At 41.4% G+C, this 21,340-nt stretch overlaps 2 protein-coding genes across 4 annotated transcripts in view; both read left to right on the forward strand.

Moving 5' to 3' along the window:
- Positions 1 to 17,620, forward strand: part of LOC143501941 (glypican-1-like) — a 61,444-nt gene extending 43,824 nt beyond the window's left edge. The window contains exons 8-10 of the mRNA XM_076995099.1: positions 13,162 to 13,292; positions 14,105 to 14,280; positions 14,841 to 17,620. Coding sequence (XP_076851214.1) covers positions 13,162 to 13,292; positions 14,105 to 14,280; positions 14,841 to 15,046 — 513 coding nt within the window. The 3' untranslated portion in view covers positions 15,047 to 17,620. The remainder of the gene's footprint in view (positions 1 to 13,161; positions 13,293 to 14,104; positions 14,281 to 14,840) is intronic.
- On the forward strand, positions 4,378 to 13,153 carry LOC143501936 (uncharacterized). 3 transcript variants are annotated; one of them, XM_076995093.1, is made up of 8 exons: positions 4,378 to 4,581; positions 5,208 to 5,256; positions 5,573 to 5,613; positions 6,988 to 7,101; positions 7,584 to 9,579; positions 9,871 to 9,963; positions 10,552 to 10,641; positions 11,582 to 13,153. In XM_076995093.1, exons 1-8 carry the CDS (start codon positions 4,579 to 4,581, stop codon positions 11,797 to 11,799), a joined length of 2,604 nt encoding a protein of 867 aa, XP_076851208.1. In that variant the 5' UTR covers positions 4,378 to 4,578; the 3' UTR covers positions 11,800 to 13,153. The 3 variants fall into 3 exon arrangements, 2 of the variants coding, with proteins under 2 accessions (XP_076851208.1, XP_076851210.1); XM_076995095.1 differs by lacking the exon at positions 11,582 to 13,153 and adding an exon at positions 10,850 to 11,571; XR_013127028.1 differs by lacking the exon at positions 7,584 to 9,579.
- Positions 17,621 to 21,340: the final 3,720 nt, after the last annotated feature.

The following is a 21,340-nucleotide window of genomic DNA, read 5'->3' on the forward strand; positions in this document are numbered from 1 at the left end:
GCAGTCCTCATAAGGTTTGGTGTTCCGGAAGTGTGCAATATTTTTTGTTCACTCTCTACTGTCTCCACTGGTCAAAAATAGTATTACATTTTGTAATATATTTTAAATAAAATAAAACTTTATTACATTTTTATTGATAAAAACATTGGAACAAAATTTAAATTTAAATACATCTTAAAAAGGTGAAATTGTTTTTAAATTTACAGATGTTTTTCCAGTCTAAAACCTTGACCAAAATTGAATGGGTCGCTACATGATGACCATTTGACATATGAATATGTACTTTATGTACGCACACAAGGCTCAATATTTGGTTTTAAATTATATGTGTTAAATTGTGTTCCACATAAAAATATGTGGTGGATGAGTATTTAGAAATTATGAATAAATTAGATTTTATGCAATTAATTTCAGAAAATGATTAAATACAATAGTCATAATAATACAATAATGAACAAATCTTCTGCTCCTGCAGCAAGGTCATTTTGATGCATTGTATGTGTCAGCCAATCACTACTACTCTACACATCCCCTGTAACTGCTGTTGTGTGTCAGCCAATCACCACTACTCTACCCATCCCCCGTAACTACTGTGGGCTACTATGCGCTCTTATGCAGAGCTGTTAACAGCGTAATGCAGACAGAGAAATGTATTTTTGCCTTATCAATTCGGTTCCATGTAAATGCAATATTTATTGTTGAAATTAATTGTTTAATTTTAAGCAAAGAAGAAATTACAAAGAATGACATGTAAGGAAATGAGAAAAAAATTGTCACAACGTCAAATATAACCTTTTAAAATTTGACAGCCCACATTATCCTGATTAGTATCTACCTGTTTTAATCATCTAGCTCAAATGGCTGGTGTGTAGGCCCACAAAATGTTAGTTTGGTTTCTCCAATACAGAAGCATTGCCTACACAAGTAAATTGAAAAGGTCGCCATACCCTGACCTTTTGACATAGGAGCCTAATACTCTCTGTACTCCATCACACTATGGGCTAGTCTACACCTGCAATGTTTGGGCCTCTTACCTCACACAGCTGGTGCGTAGGCCCACAAAATGTTAGTTTGGCTTTTGTAATACAGAAGCATTGCCTACAGGAGCAAATTGGAAAGGTTGCCATACGCAGACCTTTTGACTTAGGAGCCTAATACTCTACATACTCCATCACACTATGGCCTAGTCTACACCTGCAGTGTTTGGGCCTCTTACCTCACACGGCTGGCGTGTAGGTCCACAAAATGTTAGTTTGGCTTTTGTAATACAGAAGCATTGCCTACAGGAGCAAATTGAAAAGGTCGTCATACGCTGACCTTTTGAGTTAGGAGCCTAATACTCTACATACTCCATCACACTATGGCCTAGTCTACACCTGCAGTGTTTGGGCCTCTTACCTCACACGGCTGGCGTGTAGGCCCACAAAATGTTAGTTTGGCTTTTGTAATACAGAAGCATTGCCTACAGGAGCAAATTGAAAAGGTCGTCATACGCTGACCTTTTGAGTTAGGAGCCTAATACTCTACATACTCCATCACACTATGGCCTAGTCTACACCTGCAGTGTTTGGGCCTCTTACCTCACACGGCTGGCGTGTAGGCCCACAAAATGTTAGTTTGGCTTTTGTAATACAGAAGCATTGCCTACAGGAGCAAATTGAAAAGGTCGTCATACGCTGACCTTTTGAGTTAGGAGCCTAATACTCTACATACTCCATCACACTATGGCCTAGTCTACACCTGCAGTGTTTGGGCCTCTTACCTCACACGGCTGGCGTGTAGGCCCACAAAATGTTAGTTTGGCTTTTGTAATACAGAAGCATTGCCTACACAAGCAAATTGAAAAGATCTCCATACGCTGACCTTTTGACTTAGGAGCCTAATACTCTACAGACTCCATCACACTATGGCCTAGTCTACACCTGCAGTGTTTGGGCCTCCTACCTCACACGGCTGGTGTGTAGGCCCACAAAATGTTAGTTTGGCTTTTGTAATACAGAAGCATTGCCTACAGGAGCAAATTGAAAAGGTCGCCATACGCTGACCTTTTGAGTTAGGAGCCTAATACTCTACAGACTCCATCACACTATGGCCTAGTCTACACCTGCAGTGTTTGGGCCTCCTACCTCACACGGCTGGTGTGTAGGCCCACAAAATGTTAGTTTGGCTTTTGTAATACAGAAGCATTGCCTACAGGAGCAAATTGAAAAGGTCGCCATACGCTGACCTTTTGACTTAGGAGCCTAATACTCTACAGACTCCATCACACTATGGCCTAGTCTACACCTGCAGTGTTTGGGCCTCCTACCTCACACGGCTGGTGTGTAGGCCCACAAAATGTTAGTTTGGCTTTTGTAATACAGAAGCATTGCCTACAGGAGCAAATTGAAAAGGTCGCCATACGCTGACCTTTTGAGTTAGGAGCCTAATACTCTACATACTCCATCACACTATGGCCTAGTCTACACCTGCAATGTTTGGGCCTCTTACCTCACACGGCTGGTGCGTAGGCCCACAAAATGTTAGTTTGGCTTTTTTTTAATACAGAAGCATTGCCTACACAAGCAAATTGAAAAGGTCGCCATACGCTGACCTTTTGACTTAGGAGCCTAATACTCTACAGACTCCATCACACTATGGCCTAGTCTACACCTGCAGTGTTTGGGCCTCCTACCTCACACGGCTGGTGTGTAGGCCCACAAAATGTTAGTTTGGCTTTTGTAATACAGAAGCATTGCCTACAGGAGCAAATTGAAAAGGTCGCCATACGCTGACCTTTTGAGTTAGGAGCCTAATACTCTACAGACTCCATCACACTATGGCCTAGTCTACACCTGCAGTGTTTGGGCCTCTTACCTCACACGGCTGGCGTGTAGGCCCACAAAATGTTAGTTTGGCTTTTGTAATACAGAAGCATTGCCTACACAAGCAAATTGAAAAGGTCGCCATACGCTGACTTTTTGAGTTAGGAGCCTAATACTCTACATACTCCATCACACTATGGCCTAGTCTACACCTGCAGTGTTTGCGCTTCTTACATTACACGTCTGGTCTGTTGGTCCTCGAAATGTTTTTTAGTTTGACCAGGAAAGCAAAAGCATTTCAAACATAGCATTCAAAATGGGATTTGCCAGTTGCATGCCATTCCATACACTGCACACAGATAATGCAGCCTCTTAGGGCGTACTCACACTAGGCTCTGTGATCCGGGCCCGGGCACGGTTGCCTGCCGAAGCACGGTTCGTTTGGCTAGTGTGAGCGCTCCAACCGTGCCCGGGCCCGGATCAGTTAACCGTGCTCGGGCCCGCTTGAAGAGGTGGGCCAGGGCACGATTCATGTGGACTCGGGCACGGTTCGCTTCTAGTGTGAGCGCTATCCGTGCCCGGGCCCGCTTGGTGCCTCGTGTGATTGGTTCATTTCGCTGGAACTCAAACATGACGTCAGTGATGCGATGCGCACGTTAAACAGTCATAGCGGCAAAGCGATTAGCAGACAATCGTTGTGTTAAATTATCGATAAATCTGTGCTTGCACCGTGTTTCTGCACTCCCAAAACGACTCCAAAAATACAATAAAAAGAGAATCGTGAACTCCATAGTGTTGTGCGAGCGCGCTTTTTTTCCAAATAAAGCGGCGTTGTGATGACGTAAGCGTGCTCGGGCGCGGGTTGATGAAGCCAGTGTGAGTGCAGGCCAGAGGGGGAGTGGGGAGGGGGGATAACCGGGCCCCAGCACGGAACCAGCAAACCGTGCCTAGTGTGAGTACGCCCTTAGTCTCAGGTACAATTGAGCAGACATGTAGTTTACTGATAAAGAAACAGAAAGGATGGTGTTATACCCAGATGAATGATTGGAGACCCCTCTTGATTTACCTACCAAGTACCAAGTTTCACCATGTGTGGCTGGTGGCTTTTAAACAGCAGAGGTTTATGGTAATGGTCATTGTGTGCTTGGACTCCTAAAAACTGTCAAAGAATGGCCAACTACATGTCCAAGGAATACAAGCTACAAGCTGTAAACAATAAAAAAATATATATAATTAATTAAAAATTATATATAATTAATTAAAAATTATATATATATATATATATATATATATATATATATATATATATATATATATATATATATATATGTGTGTGTGTGTGTGTGTGTGTGTGTATATACCTGTATACATGTATATATATTAGTGGTGGGCTGTATATAAAATATATATATATATATATATTAGTGCCCACCACTAATTAAATTTAACTAGCTTGCAGACCGTTTTTATCTGATATATGTATATATATACATACACACACACAGAAAATTCAGTTGTCATTTGTCTCCACTTCAGTAATTCAGTAATTTCATTAGGTGATTTATGACGCCGATTTATGACCCATCCTCAGCAATAACTGAAGTGTTACACAGATCCTGACTTATGAAGTCCCCACGCTGACTATGCCCCTCCCCCACGGTCACTGTATCTTCGCCGGAACAAACAGGTCTGGATTGGCCGTAGCGCTCCTTTTTTTGGATTCCCGAGGCATGCTCCAGCTGAAGGCAGAGTTAGATGTGTAACATCGAAAGAAATGGTAAGTTTTTTGTTGTTTTCCCATTATTTTACGCTGTTAGGTTTACTTGCATTGCCACATAAAGTACTTCGCTAGGTTAGTTATTTAGGTAGTTAGTAATTTTCACTAGATCTTTTAGATATCTGGCTAGTTAGCTAGCTAACTTATTAGCTTTTCGCTAATGTTAGCTAGTTAACTTGCATTAAATAACTAGCTACTTTGCTAATGTTAGCTAGTTAACTTGCATTAAATAACTAGTTACTTTGCTAATGTTAGCTAGTTAACTTGCATTAAATAACTAGCTAGCTACTTTGCTAACGTTAGCTAGTTAACTTGCATTAAATAACTAGCCAGCTAGTTTGCTAGCAAGGATGTTGGATGAGTTGCAGCTAATTAGAGGCTGACACATGCTCAAATGTGAAGTAAGCCATGTATGAAGGCAAGCTACCAGAATTCCTGAATTCTTGCAAACGATCATTTACACACCAGGTTTTTTTTCCTAATATGTTTTTTATGGCTAGAGGCTACCACATTGCCTGACTGAAGAACTATAGTGTTACAATATAGTTGTTTTTGCTGTTTTATTATATTTGAAATGCAGTATAATGTGTTAGATCTTGAAGTTTCACTGTCACTTGTGCTGACAGGCAGATGATCCAAATTTTGCATACACTGGTGGCAGCACTGAAAGCACAGGTGAGAATGAGGAGACTAATGAGATGGCATGAGTTGTAATAAAAATATCAGATAATTAAAAAATCCTAGGTAAATCTTCATTTGGATTGGACTAACTTTTTCAAGGGAGGTCACTAACACCCCATCTAAATGGTCCAAATCAGTTTGTTTTCCCATCTACCTTAAAAATTACTGCAGCACAAAGTAATCTAAAACATGGAGATGTATCCCTACCAGGTGACTTCCTATCAGTAATGTGCAGTGATATTTCTGTTAACAGACCATATAGTCAACAAAATGTGTGCCCTCATTTTCATCATTTGTAATTTATTTGCAGTTGCTGATGTGACGGATTGCTTTGACTCTGAACAGAACAAGGTAAGACATGTCGTCATCATCATTAGAAGTTAAACCAGCTGCATACAATGCTGGCTGTGTACCTGGTTGAAATAAAAACCAGTCATGAGAATGACATGACAACAATCCCCTCACCTGTCCTTCATGTATCTTGACACACTAAACACCTCAGCCATTCCACCTTTATATGCATTTCCCCAACTAGCCTGTGCTCTCTTCATCCACAGCCGCTGACTAACACTTTCAGCAATGTTGGATAACTCCTTCACAACTGCCCTTAGCTTACAGTCTCTAAAACATAAATGCCATGGCATCTGTCACTTGACTGTGGTCATGTTTTTATATGCTTAGAGGACAAAGTGGGACTACCTCTGATATGGTGCTGAATAGGAGCACAAATACCATATGCAAGCATGTGGCAGACTTGGCTAAAATCATCTCACACCTATCTCCCCTGGCTTCATATATGCCTACACATGTACTCTCACCTCAGCCACGAGGTCTACATATTTCACTTCTTTCTTTTAAAAGGTTCATCCACTGCATCCTCAGTTGATGGTGTTAAGACAAACTGATTGCTTACTTTCAGAGTACAACACACGCCTCACTGTAAATAAAGCAATATACTTGGGACCTGTAGTTTTTACCTACATCCACCACTAATTTCCAATCTTGTGTCAACACATCTACAGATATTTTATAGCCTGTACTCACTCTTCAGTATATTGTCCCTTATGCACGAACCTGTGCTCTAGTTTTGTCATTATTGGGAATTAACCTCTATGTGCTCATTATTAAATAGACATGTTGCCGAGTTAAGTTCATGATTGACTTCAAAGATTTAGAGTTGGACATAAGTCAACCTGAGACAAAAAATGCATACATGCATAAGTATCATGCATGACTCATGCATTGCTCACAAATCACCAGGTGATTCCCTGATGTGCATAATGTTCCTAAATAAGGTGTCTCTGTAACGCTGCTGTTCTCTTCCCCAAAACACAGTCAGTTGCTCAGTGCTGTTTTCCTTAACTCTCCCCTTAACTGTCAGATCAGAAGCTAACTAGAGTTTAGTTAATTTTAGTTTACAGTCAGCTCATGAGGGTAAATTATTGTACAGTGCAAAAGCATAAGGAGAGAGCAGCTAATATTTGGTTAGCATTGTGCTGACTGTGTTCTAAACAGGTTAGTGTTTGGCATTGTCTTTCTACCCTAAAATACATGGCAGCACATGTCTACAAAAGTACAAAAAATTTGTTTTGAGGTGTACTTTGTACAACAGCAACATTGTTGGTGATCGCTGTAATCCAATACAAACCTTTGCAGAACTGCATTGTATTTCATTTTTAGATGTTTTGACCGTTAAACTGATTTTCTGAAATGTTTTCTTTTCAGAAAGTACACCAGAGCTCCAGTGATGGTGAAGGAACCATTGTCCTTGATGTAACTTTATTTAATTCTGATGAGGACACAAGTGTACCTGAGCTCAGAAGAACTGACAGTGTAATTGTAAGTTTATGTGAAACTTCACTTTAACATAAATGCCATGGCATCTGTAACTTGACTGCGGTCATGTTTTTACATGCTTAGAGGACAAAGTGGCACTACCTCTGATATGGTGCTGAATCGTTCAGAGTGCAGAGTGGGAGCACAGTGCATACATTTACAGCGATTAACCACTTTACTAAGAACCTGTTCATCTTCAGAGGGTGGTGAATGGGCACTCAACTGCAGCTGTGCAAAATATCACAGCAACTGCCTTGCAGCACCCTAGACACCACAAAGAACACCTCTCAAATCAACTTGCAGAAATATTGGCATAGTCTGGTATATGGCCAATAATGTATTATTCTGATTTGCAAGTATTCAGTATGTGAATGTAGTCTTCTGATTGTAATATATTGTTTTGTCTCAACACTTCTGATCTTTAACTGCTTGTGACAGGAAAAAAAAATAATTATCAATACTTAAAATCCAACCTATTTTTGCAGCTTAATAGACAAATGCTTGGATACACAACAGATGAATATCCAAGTTCTGAGGACAGTGAGGAAGAATACGTTCCTCAGTCTGATGAAGACATAGAAAGTGACAGTTTAGAACATGACAGTGCAGCAGAAGGAGACTGTTCATCAGGAGATAAACAGCACAAGGGAAAGAAGAGAAAGGCACAGACTACTAACTCTCATGAACGAGATAACCAACAATGTAAGAGAAGGCATATGACGGACTCTAGTTCCCAGGTTGGAAATGTCACTGGAGAATCCTCATCAACCAGTTCTACTGATGTAACAGTCATGACACTAAAGAAGAAAGAACATGGTGGCAGACTGTACAACAAAAAATTCTATTGTGTGTTTTGTGCTAAGCCATTCAGCAAAATTGCACGACATTTGGAATTTAAACACAAAGATAAACCTGAAGTGGCAAGAGCAATTACTTTTCCAAAGAGCTCTAAGGAGCGAAGAATACACTTCAGTTTATTGCGAAACAGAGGGAACCGCATACATAATAATCAGGTGTTGAAAGAAGGGAAAGGAATGGTGATACCCCAGCAACAATCCAGTGTACCTGTAAAGGCCAGTGATTACCTACACTGTGTTAATTGTGAAGCTTACCTCAAGAGGAGAACACTGTGGAAACACATGCAGAGATGTCATCTTAACAAGAAAGTGAAAAAAACAGGAAAAACTAGAGTCCAGGCCCTTTGTGCATATGCTCAGCCAGTTCCAGATACTGTGAGTGCCAAATTTTGGAAAATAGTTCTTGACATGCATGAAGATGCGGTAACAAATGTTGTCCGTACAGAGAAAGTAATATTGAAATTTGGTGAACACCTTTTCAATAAGCATGGACACGATGTCACAAAACACGAGTATATTAGGCAAAAGATGCGCGAGACAGGGCGACTTGTTCTCCAAGGAAAGAAAAATGGGAAATTAAAGATTATGAATGATTTCTTTGTACCATGCAATTTCCCTCATGTAATAGAGGCAGTTAAGACTGTGGCTGGCTTGAATGAGGACACAAACACATACAAAACACCATCTTTGGCACTGAAATTGGGTCACAACCTTAAAAAAATTGCAAATATTATTGAGTGTGAAGCAATGATGTCTGGTGATGAGAAAGTAATTCACAATGTGCAAGTTTTTAAGCAACTGTGTGAGACTAAATGGAGTGAGTGTGTGTCATCCCAAGCCCTCAGGAATTTGAGTGAGGCTAAATGGAATGCTCCACAACTTCTTCCCTTTGCTGAAGATGTGAAAAAAATGCACCAGTATCTAAATATTCAAAGAAAACAGTGGCAAAATGCACTTGAAAAAGAACCAAACAAGAAGAACTGGGCAGAGCTTGCAAAAATTACTCTTTGCGAGGTTATACTTTTTAATCGTAGAAGAGAAGGAGAAGTGTCTAAGATGTCCCTTAATGCCTTTACATTGAGGGACACCTCAGCGACTCATCCAGACGTAGAGCATGCTTTATCTGACCTTGAAAAGAAACTCTGTAAGCACTTCCAGCGAGTAGAGATAAAGGGCAAACGTGGACGAAAGGTTCCCCTTCTCCTCACACCGGATATGTTGGCATCAATGGAATTGCTTGTCAAGTGTCGCCGAAAATGTGATGTGCCTGATGAGAATCAGTTCATGTTTGGGAGACCACAAGCACTCAGTCACTTCAGAGGATCTGATGTTATTCGTCTCATTGCTCAAAGCTGTGGGGCAAAACACCCTGAAGCGTTATCCTCCACTAAACTGAGAAAGCACATGGCCACTATGTCCAAGGTTCTCAACTTGAAGGACAATGAAATGGATGACCTTGCTGACTTCCTTGGCCATGATATCAGAGTGCATCGCCAGTATTATAGGCTGCCTGAAGGCACATTACAGCTGGCGAAGATAAGTAAAGTGCTTATGGCCCTGGAACGAGGACAGTTGTCTCAATTTAAAGGAAGAAATCTTGACGAGATCAGCATTGATCCAGAAGGTGAGATATGATTATTACATTTTTTTCCCTCCATAGAGAATTTTTGTCAACTGCAAAGAGATTTGATAAATTGGACAGATTCAAAAAATGCCACTACATTGCATGCACCAATGCAGTATTATACGACTAACACATGGCGCTTGAAGGCGCTGCCATTGGTGGAGTAGCCATGTGTTTATCCTCTATAAGAACATGGACATATTTGCAGCACTTCCACCCTAAAAAAATCAGTGGCCCTTTTGTGCAGTGTTGCTTTCTTAAAATGGTCCATGTGGTTAATGTGTTTATTAGAGAAAATGACTGTGGACAGTGATGCATCGGACACAGATGAGGATGTCAGGGCTGTGAAGGATGCTGAATCTGAATCTTCACCTTCACTATCAGGTATGTGGGCAGCTACTGGGTCATCATGGTTAATCTAGAACAGTACATAATCTGAAGAAAAATAGTGTGCTCATTGAAATGTAGGACTCCCAGTTGCTGGTATGTTTCGGGTATAGTTTGTGGTATGTTTGTCCGTTTTTTATTTGGCCAGAGGTGATCTGAAGTGACTGCTTGATGGGAGTAGCTGAAAGAGTAGAGAAGGGTGTGCAGTGTCCTTGGTGCTAAAGAGTATGCAGGATCCTTAGTAGTGTCAGTGATTTTGTTTGCATGCTTGAGATTTGTGTTTTGTGTGTTAAAGTTTTAAAAGCAGATAAAGTCCATGAATAAAATCCTGACACAAGTTTGGAATGTCTAGGTGCCTAGCCCCTGCACACTTCACTCCCTGTCACTTTGTAGTCAAAGTCCTCAGTGATCACCCTCTCCATGCAGTTGCTGAGGATGGAAGTGATTGCAGAAGGCCTGAAATCGTTCATGCTCGTTGCAGCTCTCTGCTGACCCAGGCCTTATTAGTATAGAGTGAAGCATGCATACTAATGCTTTCCCAGTGTTGATTACTCATGTACTAAAAGACAGCCATTATGTTTACAGACCATCAAGAAATGATGAGGACAAGTAAACCCACCACTGAAGCTGCACAAGTCTGCATCCAGCCAAAGACAAGTCTGCATCCAGCCAAAGGTAATAAGATGACATGAAAATTTCAGATTTAAGTTTTTTCTTTTAATAAGAATGCTCACTGTCCAGTACCATTTCTAATCTTCACCATTTAATCGCTTTTTACTTTGCTTCATATTTATTTAATTACTTCTCTCAGGTTTCCTTAAAATACAATTAATCTGTGGGTACTAACAGAATAGAGTTGATGTGATTGCATATATTTCTGTAGCGCTCGGGGTGTGACGAAGGACGAGGCAAGGAATCCTGTTTTCGAAAGTTACGTTTATTTAAATACATATAACGCGCAGAAGGCACACATGAAACATGATAACAATGAACGTGTAAGACTCAAACAACGACAAGCACAGGACTCTGCGCAAACGCACATTAAATAGACAAACCACATAAACCCCAAGTGATGACGAGACGAGCAACAGGTGAGACAGATTAACACGAGACGTAACCGCACCCACGGAGATCCGCAGACGACTCGACGCAGACGACTTGACGTAGACAACGTAAACACACGCCCAAAAGGGAGGGGTCGGGGACCGTAACGTGACAATTTCATGTCAAAGGTCCTTCAGTTTTGCTCATGACTTTAATTTGTAGGACAGTTGAAAAGAAAGCTAGCAGTAAGCTGAACTGCTGTATTAGTAGTATTACATGTACTGCATCCATTACTGCTAATGTACTATTATTATAAATGATAATCTTAGTTTGTGTTGGTAAACCTAGTCTTCATTCATACTTCTTCAACTACCTAGATTTCTACTGCTATTTCTATTTCTGCTATTATTGATACTCTTGCAAGAAATCTTGCTGCTTGTGCTACAACATTAATATCATGTGTACTGTTGCTATGGTCAGATGTTGTCATAGTACCATTGGGGGCTGGTCATGTAAAAGTGTTTTTTGTTTTGTTTGTTTTTTTAAGATCATTGTCACTCTCTTTATTCAGGATCATCAAAAACTCAAAAAAGGAAATGGACTGATGAAGAAATTAAAGCTGTAGAGAAAACACTTATGGAGTTCATCAGCATGGGAAAGGTTCCTGGGAAATCCCAGTGTCTTCACTGCATTGAGACATCACCAACAGCACTTAAATCAAGAAGCTGGGAAGCAATAAAATATTATGTCAAAAATCGCATTGATGCTTCAAAGCGACACTCTAAATAATGAAATGTACTGAAATATCAGGATCTTGTCACAAAGCAAATGGATTATAGAATAAGGCTTTAGAGGAATTACTTTTAACACTAGCAACGTACCTGGGAAATGAGTGCATTGAGATGTTACTAACAGCACTTAAAGCAGCTATGAGGGAGTAAAGTAAGTGTAAAAATCGCACTGATGCTTCAGTGGAACTAAAATTGATTGGTAAGTACTAAAATTTGAGGAGCGTTAGGAGCATTTAAGGTTGTGGTACTGTCAAAGCACAGTATTTTGTTTTGTTTTTGTTTGAAAGTGCAGCCCTGTTGGGGCATAACTGGAAGAGTTTCAATTTCTGGTAGTATTGATAGTATTGCTACACTACTGTGAAATATCTTGTCTTTTTGAAAGATATTGAGTAGCCCTTTTGGCGCATAACTCGTAGAGTTTCTATTGTTTCTATAACATACTGTGAAAGGGCAGTATTTTGGTTTATATTAATATGCTACAGTACTCTGAAGACAGTATTGTTTAGATTTTATTTTTTGTGCTCTATTGTGTAACCGTATTGGTAAAATAAAGCACTTTGTTATACATTCTTATTGAGATTGCAGTTTAATCAGGGTTCTTAGTATTGGTTATGGAAATTCTGATTTTAGTCACGAAAAAGTCTGGGTATTTTTCATTTGAGAATGGGAACACAATCATTAATACAAAAAATCATTAGTCAATATTCAGATTTTAATTGTGAATATACAAATGCTAAAGATACCATTCTCTCATTTTCAATAAAACTCTTATTGGTTCTAAAATCACATTTTAAAGAATTGTATATTGAAAAATAAATCCCCTACAGCCATTTTTAATACTGCCACCTGGTGGTCGTTTGTGATGCGAGACAATAGGAATGTCCCCACCAGAATAGAAAAACCTGACAAAAATCAAGATTTCTAAATGTGAAAATTTTTTATATTGAAGTTGATTTTTGGCATCCCAGGATAACCTACAAATTTTATGAGTTGAAACCTAGCCTTTGTGAGTTACAATTAGGACTTTAATTCATTTAAGAACTTGTGTCCCCACCTGTGACCTCCTAGTCAGGAGTCCTCATGGGGTAGCAAAAACAAGTATGTGTGTGTGTGTGTGTGTGTGTGTGTGTGTGTGTGTGTGTGTATGGGTACACTACGGAGGCTGGTATATGTGTGAAAAAGAAGGACGTGACAGTTTGCATGTGCACAGCAGAATGATATTAACAGCATGGTTCTCTCACTTTCTTTTTCTCTTTCTCTTCTATCTTTACTTCTATCTTTTCGTTTTCTCTTCTATTCCTTTACTATTCTACTATTATTTCCCTTTCCTCCATCCTTTCTCTTCCTTCCTGTCTCTCAGTTATCAGATTTATCCCAGAAGCTGAGGGAAATTATGCAGTACTGGGTTCAGTTGCCAAATAAACTGTGTGTGGATTATGAGGCTAGACCCAACGATGACAGCAGGTGCTGGAATGGCATGTCCATAGACAGGTACGGTCCCCACTAGCGTAGAACCAACACAGACACACACTCCTCCACCAGTACAAACACAGACACCTGCCCCAACACCACAGTATCAATACACACTCCCTCTACCACTACACCATCACACACTCACACCACACACCCCCACACACACACCATCACTATATCAAGACACACACTCACACCCCCACCACTGCACCACACACACACACACACACACACACACACACACACACACACACACACCACCACCACCACCACCACCACCACTACCACCACAATGCACAAACCTAAACAAAAAACAGTATCATAGTAACAAAAAACCCTATGCCATGGCTCTATCTGCGTAGTCACTAAATTGCTGCCATGGTAACAGAATATCACTTCCCACACTGCACTGGGCTTCAGAGGCGTTCCACGAGCAACCCTGCTCCTAGCTGCTTAAAACAAAATGATCTAAGATAACTTTGTATTTCAGCGAACTTGTGAAATCTAAACCAGGCTTGTTGTTTAATGATCTTTGCAAAAGTCCTACCAGGGATGTATGTTTCTTGTATGACATCTGTAAGAAAATATGCTTTAGTTTAATGTTATTCTGTTAAGGAGTTGAAATTTTGTAGTCAATATTTTATAGCAAACATGAATATTGCAGTAACCTTGGGTTCACTGAAAGGTGCTGTATGAATATAACTTCATTCATTCATTCATAATCAGAAAATGTAAAGAAATATAACAAAAGAAGTATAAGGAAGGAAAGGACATTATTTTCACACACACACAACCTTTGTAGAGTGTAAGAGTAGAGCCTGTGTGTTCAGGTACCTCCCGGGGCTGATGGGAGATGGTCTGGCCAATCAGATCAACAATCCAGAAGTGGAGATCGACATCACCAAGCCAGACATGACCATACGACAACAGATCATGCAGCTCAAGATCATGACCAATCGTCTGCGGAATGCGATTAACGGCAATGACGTGGACTTTCAGGACACCAGTGAGTGCAGATCAACGGAGGGGGTGGGGCCTATGAAGGGTGGGGCCTGTGAGGGGGCGGGGCTGTTTAACCCAAGCACAGAGGCATGGAGGGGATTGAGGAAAGTGACTTACAGTAAAACAAAAAAATATCCAGAAAACAAAACAAAGAAACAAACAAAAAAAAAAAAACAGACTGCAAAAATGTTTGTTAATTTTTAGTTAAATGAATAAAACATACATAATTTTAATTGTTTATAATTTTCAGGGGTGAGATGGGTTGAAATTGAGGCCTGCAATATAATTTTATTAAAATTTCACACTCAAGATCCATTAGCTCAGGAGAAATAGCGAGCAAAGTAGAACTAGCAGGACCGCTAAAGGGGAGGAATGAGGTCGTGTTAGCGCTTCTGCTGATACTGTTTGAAATTGGAAATTGGAATTTAATTAAGTAAACCGGTCCCACCTTGCATTTAGACCTCACGTTTTCCGCTGCCTTGTAATCTATTGTCTGTGTGATGCTGGTGTTTGGATTATAACATTTTGGATTATAGCCCTGCGTGATTTTCTGTTCCCACCTAGGTGATGACATCAGCGGTTCTGGGAGTGGGATGTGCGGCGAGGAGTGTGTGCGTGGGCCACGGATCATGGTCCCGATCACCAACAGGCCCAGACACGTCCCCCACCCTGCAGAGAACAGCAAGGAGGTCAAAGGAGTCGGCAGCCGGAACCTCCCCTGCTTCACGCTCTACCCTCTCTCATTGGCCACGCTCCTGCTTAGGCGATAATTGACAGGCCCTTCTGCCAATCTGGGACTCGGTATGGGAGGGGTGGGGCTATAGGGCGGGGCAGTTACTTTTGCCAAAAAGAAAAGTCAAAACAAACATACAAAATGTACAAATACAAAGAAAGTGGGAACAAACTAATGAACTTCTTTTGTCACCATGCCAACAGTGTGGAGTATTCTTAGATTTCTGTTCTTTCTGTCTTTGTTGAAAAAACTGCACTCCATGAATAATTATTATGCTGGTTTTTATGAACGGTGTGGAAAGTGTAGAAAGCATTGAGCACCTAAAATCAGGTGACAGTTATTCTCCAAATACAGACACCATGTTGTCTGAGTTAATCTCCAAATCCCGACACCACGATGTCTGAGTTTCTTCAGCACACAACCTGCACAGATTCATTTGGTCTCGCAAAATTACAGGTCCAGATTATTTTATTTATTATAGCCAAACAGCATTAGGATATTCGGGAAACAAACACATCCGCTAGTCCTGAGTTCTCGTTAACGTGGAGAGGATAGATCACATCCCTTCAGTCTGAGGCTGTGTTGACATGATTCATCAGAACTATAAAACAGTGTGATTTCTCATCTTGGTTCTCTGACCGTTATAATAGGTGAAATGGTTTATACAGGACAGGCAAAACAATCTCCCTCTTTTTCAAATGTGCATACCATTATTGTTATTATTATTATTATTATTATTTTCCATTTGCATCTTTATGTGCAGAGCAAGATTCATGCGGATCCATGCAGATGCATGCAGATATATGCAGATGCATGCAGATATATGCATATCCATGCAGATATATGCAGATCCATGCAGTACATGCAGATCTATGCAGATCTCCACGGATCCTTGCAGATCTTTGCAGATCCTTGCAGATCTATGCAGAGCCGTCATCTTCAGTTGAGCTGCAGCCCGCCGGAATCCGACAAGCGAGGCGAGGCTCTTTACACACCAGCAGACGATGGAGAACCAGGATGTTTTCATGCTGTTTGGTTTGGTATTTTCCATCCACCGAGAACTATGGGACACATAGATGAGAGCGTTTTTTTTTAGAATATCTGTCTGTGTGAGGTGAGGTTTGAAGCAAATGTGAGAGATTTGAAGCAGGAACTGAAGCATGTTTTTGTAAAGCCACTGTTCAATCTTACAGCCTTCTGGAATATTCTAAAAACTGCACTCTGACTGCATGCTTCAGTAAGACAGACGTACGGCTCTATGCTGTGGACTGATGACCCCCCCCCCCCCCGTCCCAAACGCCAGTCTGTGCCCCCCTTACAGAAAACATTTGTTTGTGCTGATTTGCTTGTGCTGATGCCCACACGATGTCCTCACTGACATTGGGCCATGCAGGATGGACGTGAGGACAGTTCTTAGAGGGACGTCAGGGAACGTCTGAGAACAGGGACACAAAATGCTGAGCGATGAATGTTGATCGTGGAACGTGTGTGTGTGTGGGGAAGGGCTCAGTCTGACGGTGTGTGGCTGGTGAAAAGTGTGTTTGCTCAACCGTGTCTCTGCGGCTCACAGTTGCCAGGTGCTCTAATTTCACCGTCTGTGACGGGACACCCATGTCCTGTGAATGAGTCAGCACAGGCGCATGGTGATGACCTCATCGGTGCGCGCACTCAGTGAGACATTTGTCCCGTTAGCACCTGCCCCGGGGCAGGAGACAGCTCGTCTCCTGCAGGTCCCTGTGGACCGAGAACCTGATTAGTGCTGCAGGGTCATGTACTAGGACCTCCGTGATTTAGATCTCACTATTAGCCATCTGATCTCTTAGGGGCCACATTCCAAGACGGGTCAAAAAATGAGACAGTATGGGGACAAACGTTCTGTCCACAGTTTCCATGCTCTCTGTTAACCATGTTATGGCATTCACTTCCTGTAGCTGTCAAGCCAATATTCCTCGCCCCCTTCCCCTCCCTATTCCTTATTGGTGAGTTTGAGCTTTTTTTAATCGAAACGCTTGCACTTTCTCAGACACGTGGGGGCCGTGTGTCTCCCCCACAGACCTGGTTGGGTGATTGGTGATCAATTGCACAGTGGTACCCCACCGAAGCAACTGTTGATTGATCCGTGGCGGAGACAGAACCGATCTCCGGTGTCACTGCAGGTGAAAGTCCTGCTAGGTGAGCTGGGTATGCAATGATGGTGACCTGGCTCCTCTTAAGGTAGTCTTGAGCTGGATGCCACGTTACTCTGGTCAACAACCAGACTCCTTAAGTGCTACCTTAAGTAGAGCCTGAGTTAGCCTGAAAAACACTAACTCACCCCAGGGTCCTAATGCCCCACTATCATGTGTGAATATGGCCGGTAATGTTGAAATGTGCCGATTTAAAGTAAAAGATCAATAAATAAATAAAAAACAAAACAGAAACAACGTAAGAATAAATACAATGTTCTGATATATGCTTTATTCATTCTCTTTCTTGTTTTTTGTTTTCCAGTAAGCACCAGTAGAGTTTGTGTTCTGTCAAGGAGCTTTGATCAGAATTGTGGCAATTTGCTGTCATATGTTCCTGGAAAAAAAAATTATTGTGTCAATTATATACACCATATGATTTTCAAGATGTGTGTGTCACACTCTTTATTGTGCTTCATATTCTGTTTCTTTATTGACTGACACTTTTCATATTGTCTTTGTTAAGCAAAAACAAACTGAGGTTCATTGAGGTTCAGCAAAGACCTTTTGTATATTTACCTGCACACGCTCAAGTCCTCAGTTCACCTTTTTAATTGAATCATATTTTCTTGCAAAGCACGAAAGTCAGAATCCAACCACATAGCAGAACAGATTGAGGTAATCGGCATGTTTCTCTGTGTACTTTTTGCTGTATGCTTTAGTCATATAAATTGCAGAGAACATTTTTATGGATTAAAAATCGTGATTATTGCATTAAATTTTATTACAGATTTAGTTTGCACAACACAGCTGTAAACATTGATAGTTCTCTGGCAAAGTCTATAACTGGCTTAAACAATCATGATGGTCTGGGGCAGACTTATTAAACAGGTGCTGTGAGACGAGCTCGTAATGAGACATGAGACTGTAGCACTCTTGTGAGAATAAGGGATATTAAAAAATACCAGTTACAATATACAGAGGCACAAAATAAAACCACACCAATGAAAAGGGACTTCAGCTTTTAAGTAGTTAAAATGACAGTCACAAAAGACCAGTAAACTAGCCAGTAATCCCATTGGGTGGATCCCAATTACAGCACCAGCTATAAAGAGCCTCTGGTGCTCTGTGCTTTGACCACGAGGTTTTAGACGGAGCAGTAAACACTCAACACAGACGGAGCAAGAAACACTCAACACAGATGGAGTAGGAAACACAACACAGACGGAGCAGTAAACACTCAACACAGGAACACCCAGGAAACACTCAACACAGATGAAGCATTAAAAACTCAAAATGGAGCAGTAAACACTCAACACAGGAACACCCAGGAAACACTCAACACAGATGAAGCATTAAAAACTCAACACAGGAACACCCAGGAAACACTCAACACAGATGGAGTAGGAAACACTCAACACAGGAACACCCAGGAAACACTCAACACAGATGAAGCGTTAAAAACTCAACACAGGAAAACTCAACACAGACGGAGCAGTAAACCCTGAAGACACGTGCGATACACAACCACAGATCAGCTGTGTTTTCCAACACAGATTATACGCAGTGAGGGAAATGTCTGCACCACCACAGCCTTCATAACTCAATATTTCCATGATCTTATTGGGCAGCCCCAGCACTAGTGTTACTGGTCACTGTCACTGGTGTTACTGGTCACTGTCACTGGTGGTAATGGGCTCTAACACATTCAAACAGAGAGCTGTTACCATGGTGCCCGCCTGCCTTTAGTTTGTATCCTCAACCAATAATAAGCATGTACGAGTCCAAATGCAACCCTACACCTAACACAGCAACGAAACAACCCATAATATCAGAGTATCAGCCCTGCCCCCTGTTCCTGTACACAGTGTAAGTCACTGATTTTGTGTCTGTGTGCTGGTCACATTCATTAAGAGCTGAAGCCATGCCCTGGTCTCTGCGCTTTGCACTCTGGGTAGTGAGATAAATATAGTGCTCGGTGGGTCTGGGCGCATTGCCCGGCCCGCTCACCTGTTCCCTGAGCAGGACACATACGGTTGAGGTCCTGGCACTAGGCACCAGGCACCAGGCCACTGGTGTGTTCCTGTCTCCACAGAGCAACCTGTCTGACAGCTGGGATTGGCCTCTCAGTCCCCATCATAGACCTCCATTCTCTCTCTCTAATGCAGACCTCCCTTCTATCTCACTCTAATGCAGACCTGCCTTAATTTTTTTCACCAGCAAAGTTTTTCAAATTTCATTTATCAAACTTCATTATTGCTGTGTATCTCTCCCTCTCTCTCTCCTCCTCCTCTCTTTCTCTCCCTCTCTCTCTCTCTCTCTCTCTCTCTTTCTCTTACACATAACACACACACACACACACACACACACACACACACATGCACACTCCCTTACCCCAATTAAATTCAAACAACAACAGAACTAGGTACAGGCCAATGTTTAATGCATATAAAACTTACTAAACATACTTGACTCCAAATACTAATTACAAATTATTGTTGCATCGGGTGTAACAAAAACCAAAGAATGCCTCAAAGGAATTCACTCAAAGCGAAGTCGTTAAAAAGCTTCACAAAACAGCCAACACAGAGGAAGGAAACTGAGCTAACGAGAATGTGAGGAGAGTTGTTAAGAGAAAAACTCTAGCATGACGGTAGACATTTCCAAGACTCTAATTAGCCAGAAAGAACACAACTACCTGAACTGTTTAGCATGTAAAACAATACATTTAAAGTAAATGAAGTGCAGAGAGGCACACAGCATTCTGGGAGTTCTGCTGGGTTTCTCTCTGTATATCCCATTGGCAGACGCCCCCAGGTACAGTGACATGTTGTCTTGGGCGAGCCTGCTCCGTTGAAGAACTCCAGCAGAATACAACAATATGTGAAGCTGAGTTCATTATTGAAAAAACAGCTGATCTGTCAGTTGCTGATCGTTAAACGATATATCGATATATACATCGATTCATGTATATATATATATATATATATATATATATATATATATATATATATATATATATATATATATATATATATAATATCGTGATCAGAGGCGCTCTGTATAAGAGTGTCTGCTAAATGCCGTAAATGTAATATATATATTATATATATAGTGTGCACTGTGATATATATATATATATATATATATATATATATATATATATATATATATATAGAGAGAGAGAGAGAGAGAGAGAGGGAGGAAGCATCCGTCATTTCCCAGTCATGGCCTGGCCGTTAGGGAACTGGTCTTGTGACCGGAGGGTCGCGTGGGTTCGATTCCCAGACAGGCCATGACTGAGGTGCCCTTGAGCAAGGCACCTAACCCCAACTGCTCCCCGGGCGCCGGGCTAGGGCTGCCCACCGCTCTGGGCACGTGTGATCCACAGCCCCCTAGTAATCACTAGTGTGTGTGTGTGTTCTGACTGCACAGATGGGTTAAAAGCGGAGGACAAATTTCGATTGGGGTGTAAAAATCACAATTGACAAAATATGGCACATTTCATTTCCCAAGACTTAATCTACCCATCAGCAGGGCCCACCGACTCTATCTTACACCTCTTGACTCCTCTCTTAATTGGCTGGAGCACGTCCATTAACATTAGGGGTAACAAAGACAATCACAATTAATATCTCACAGTATTATACGTGGCAGTGTTAATTCATGTAACATACGATGGTTATTATTTATTCCGTCATTAATATGCATACTGACTGTAGACTTTAATGTTTCTTATCATTATTTCCCTTTCCTCCTGGTGTACCGTGGATCCACGCAGGTGTACAGACAGGTGCCTCCTGGTGTGCCTCTACCTGTAGGATATTTTAAAGGTGCATCAGTCGCCGTAATAATACGTGTGTGACGTGAGGCTCTGTGAACGTGGTGCTCTGTCTCCTCACAAAGTGATTTACAGTCCTGAATACCAATTCCCCATTTGGAGCGGGCGGGTCAGAGGAACCACTGTGATGTGATAACCCTCATCTCTGTGAGACGCCACAGATGTGTACAGCATTGGGGATGGATGAGAACAAGACTCCATGGATCAGTCTGACCTTCATCACAGAAACACAAACGACAGTAATGCATCCGACAGCCAAGAACACGCTGTGCCCATTCTGTGGCACAGCCACTCACGTACAGGGTGGGGAAGACCTCTCATGCTA

This window comes from Brachyhypopomus gauderio, unplaced genomic scaffold, assembly GCF_052324685.1.
Source record: "Brachyhypopomus gauderio isolate BG-103 unplaced genomic scaffold, BGAUD_0.2 sc181, whole genome shotgun sequence".
Classification (NCBI taxonomy): domain Eukaryota; kingdom Metazoa; phylum Chordata; class Actinopteri; order Gymnotiformes; family Hypopomidae; genus Brachyhypopomus; species Brachyhypopomus gauderio.

Excerpts from the sequence above, each read along its gene's own strand:
- LOC143501936 (XM_076995093.1), top strand. Across the intron at positions 9,580-9,870 it reads GATCAGCATTGATCCAGAAG|AGAAAATGACTGTGGACAGT; the intron begins GTGAGATATGAT and ends TGTGTTTATTAG. Across the intron at positions 10,642-11,581 it reads AAGTCTGCATCCAGCCAAAG|GATCATCAAAAACTCAAAAA; the intron begins GTAATAAGATGA and ends CTCTTTATTCAG.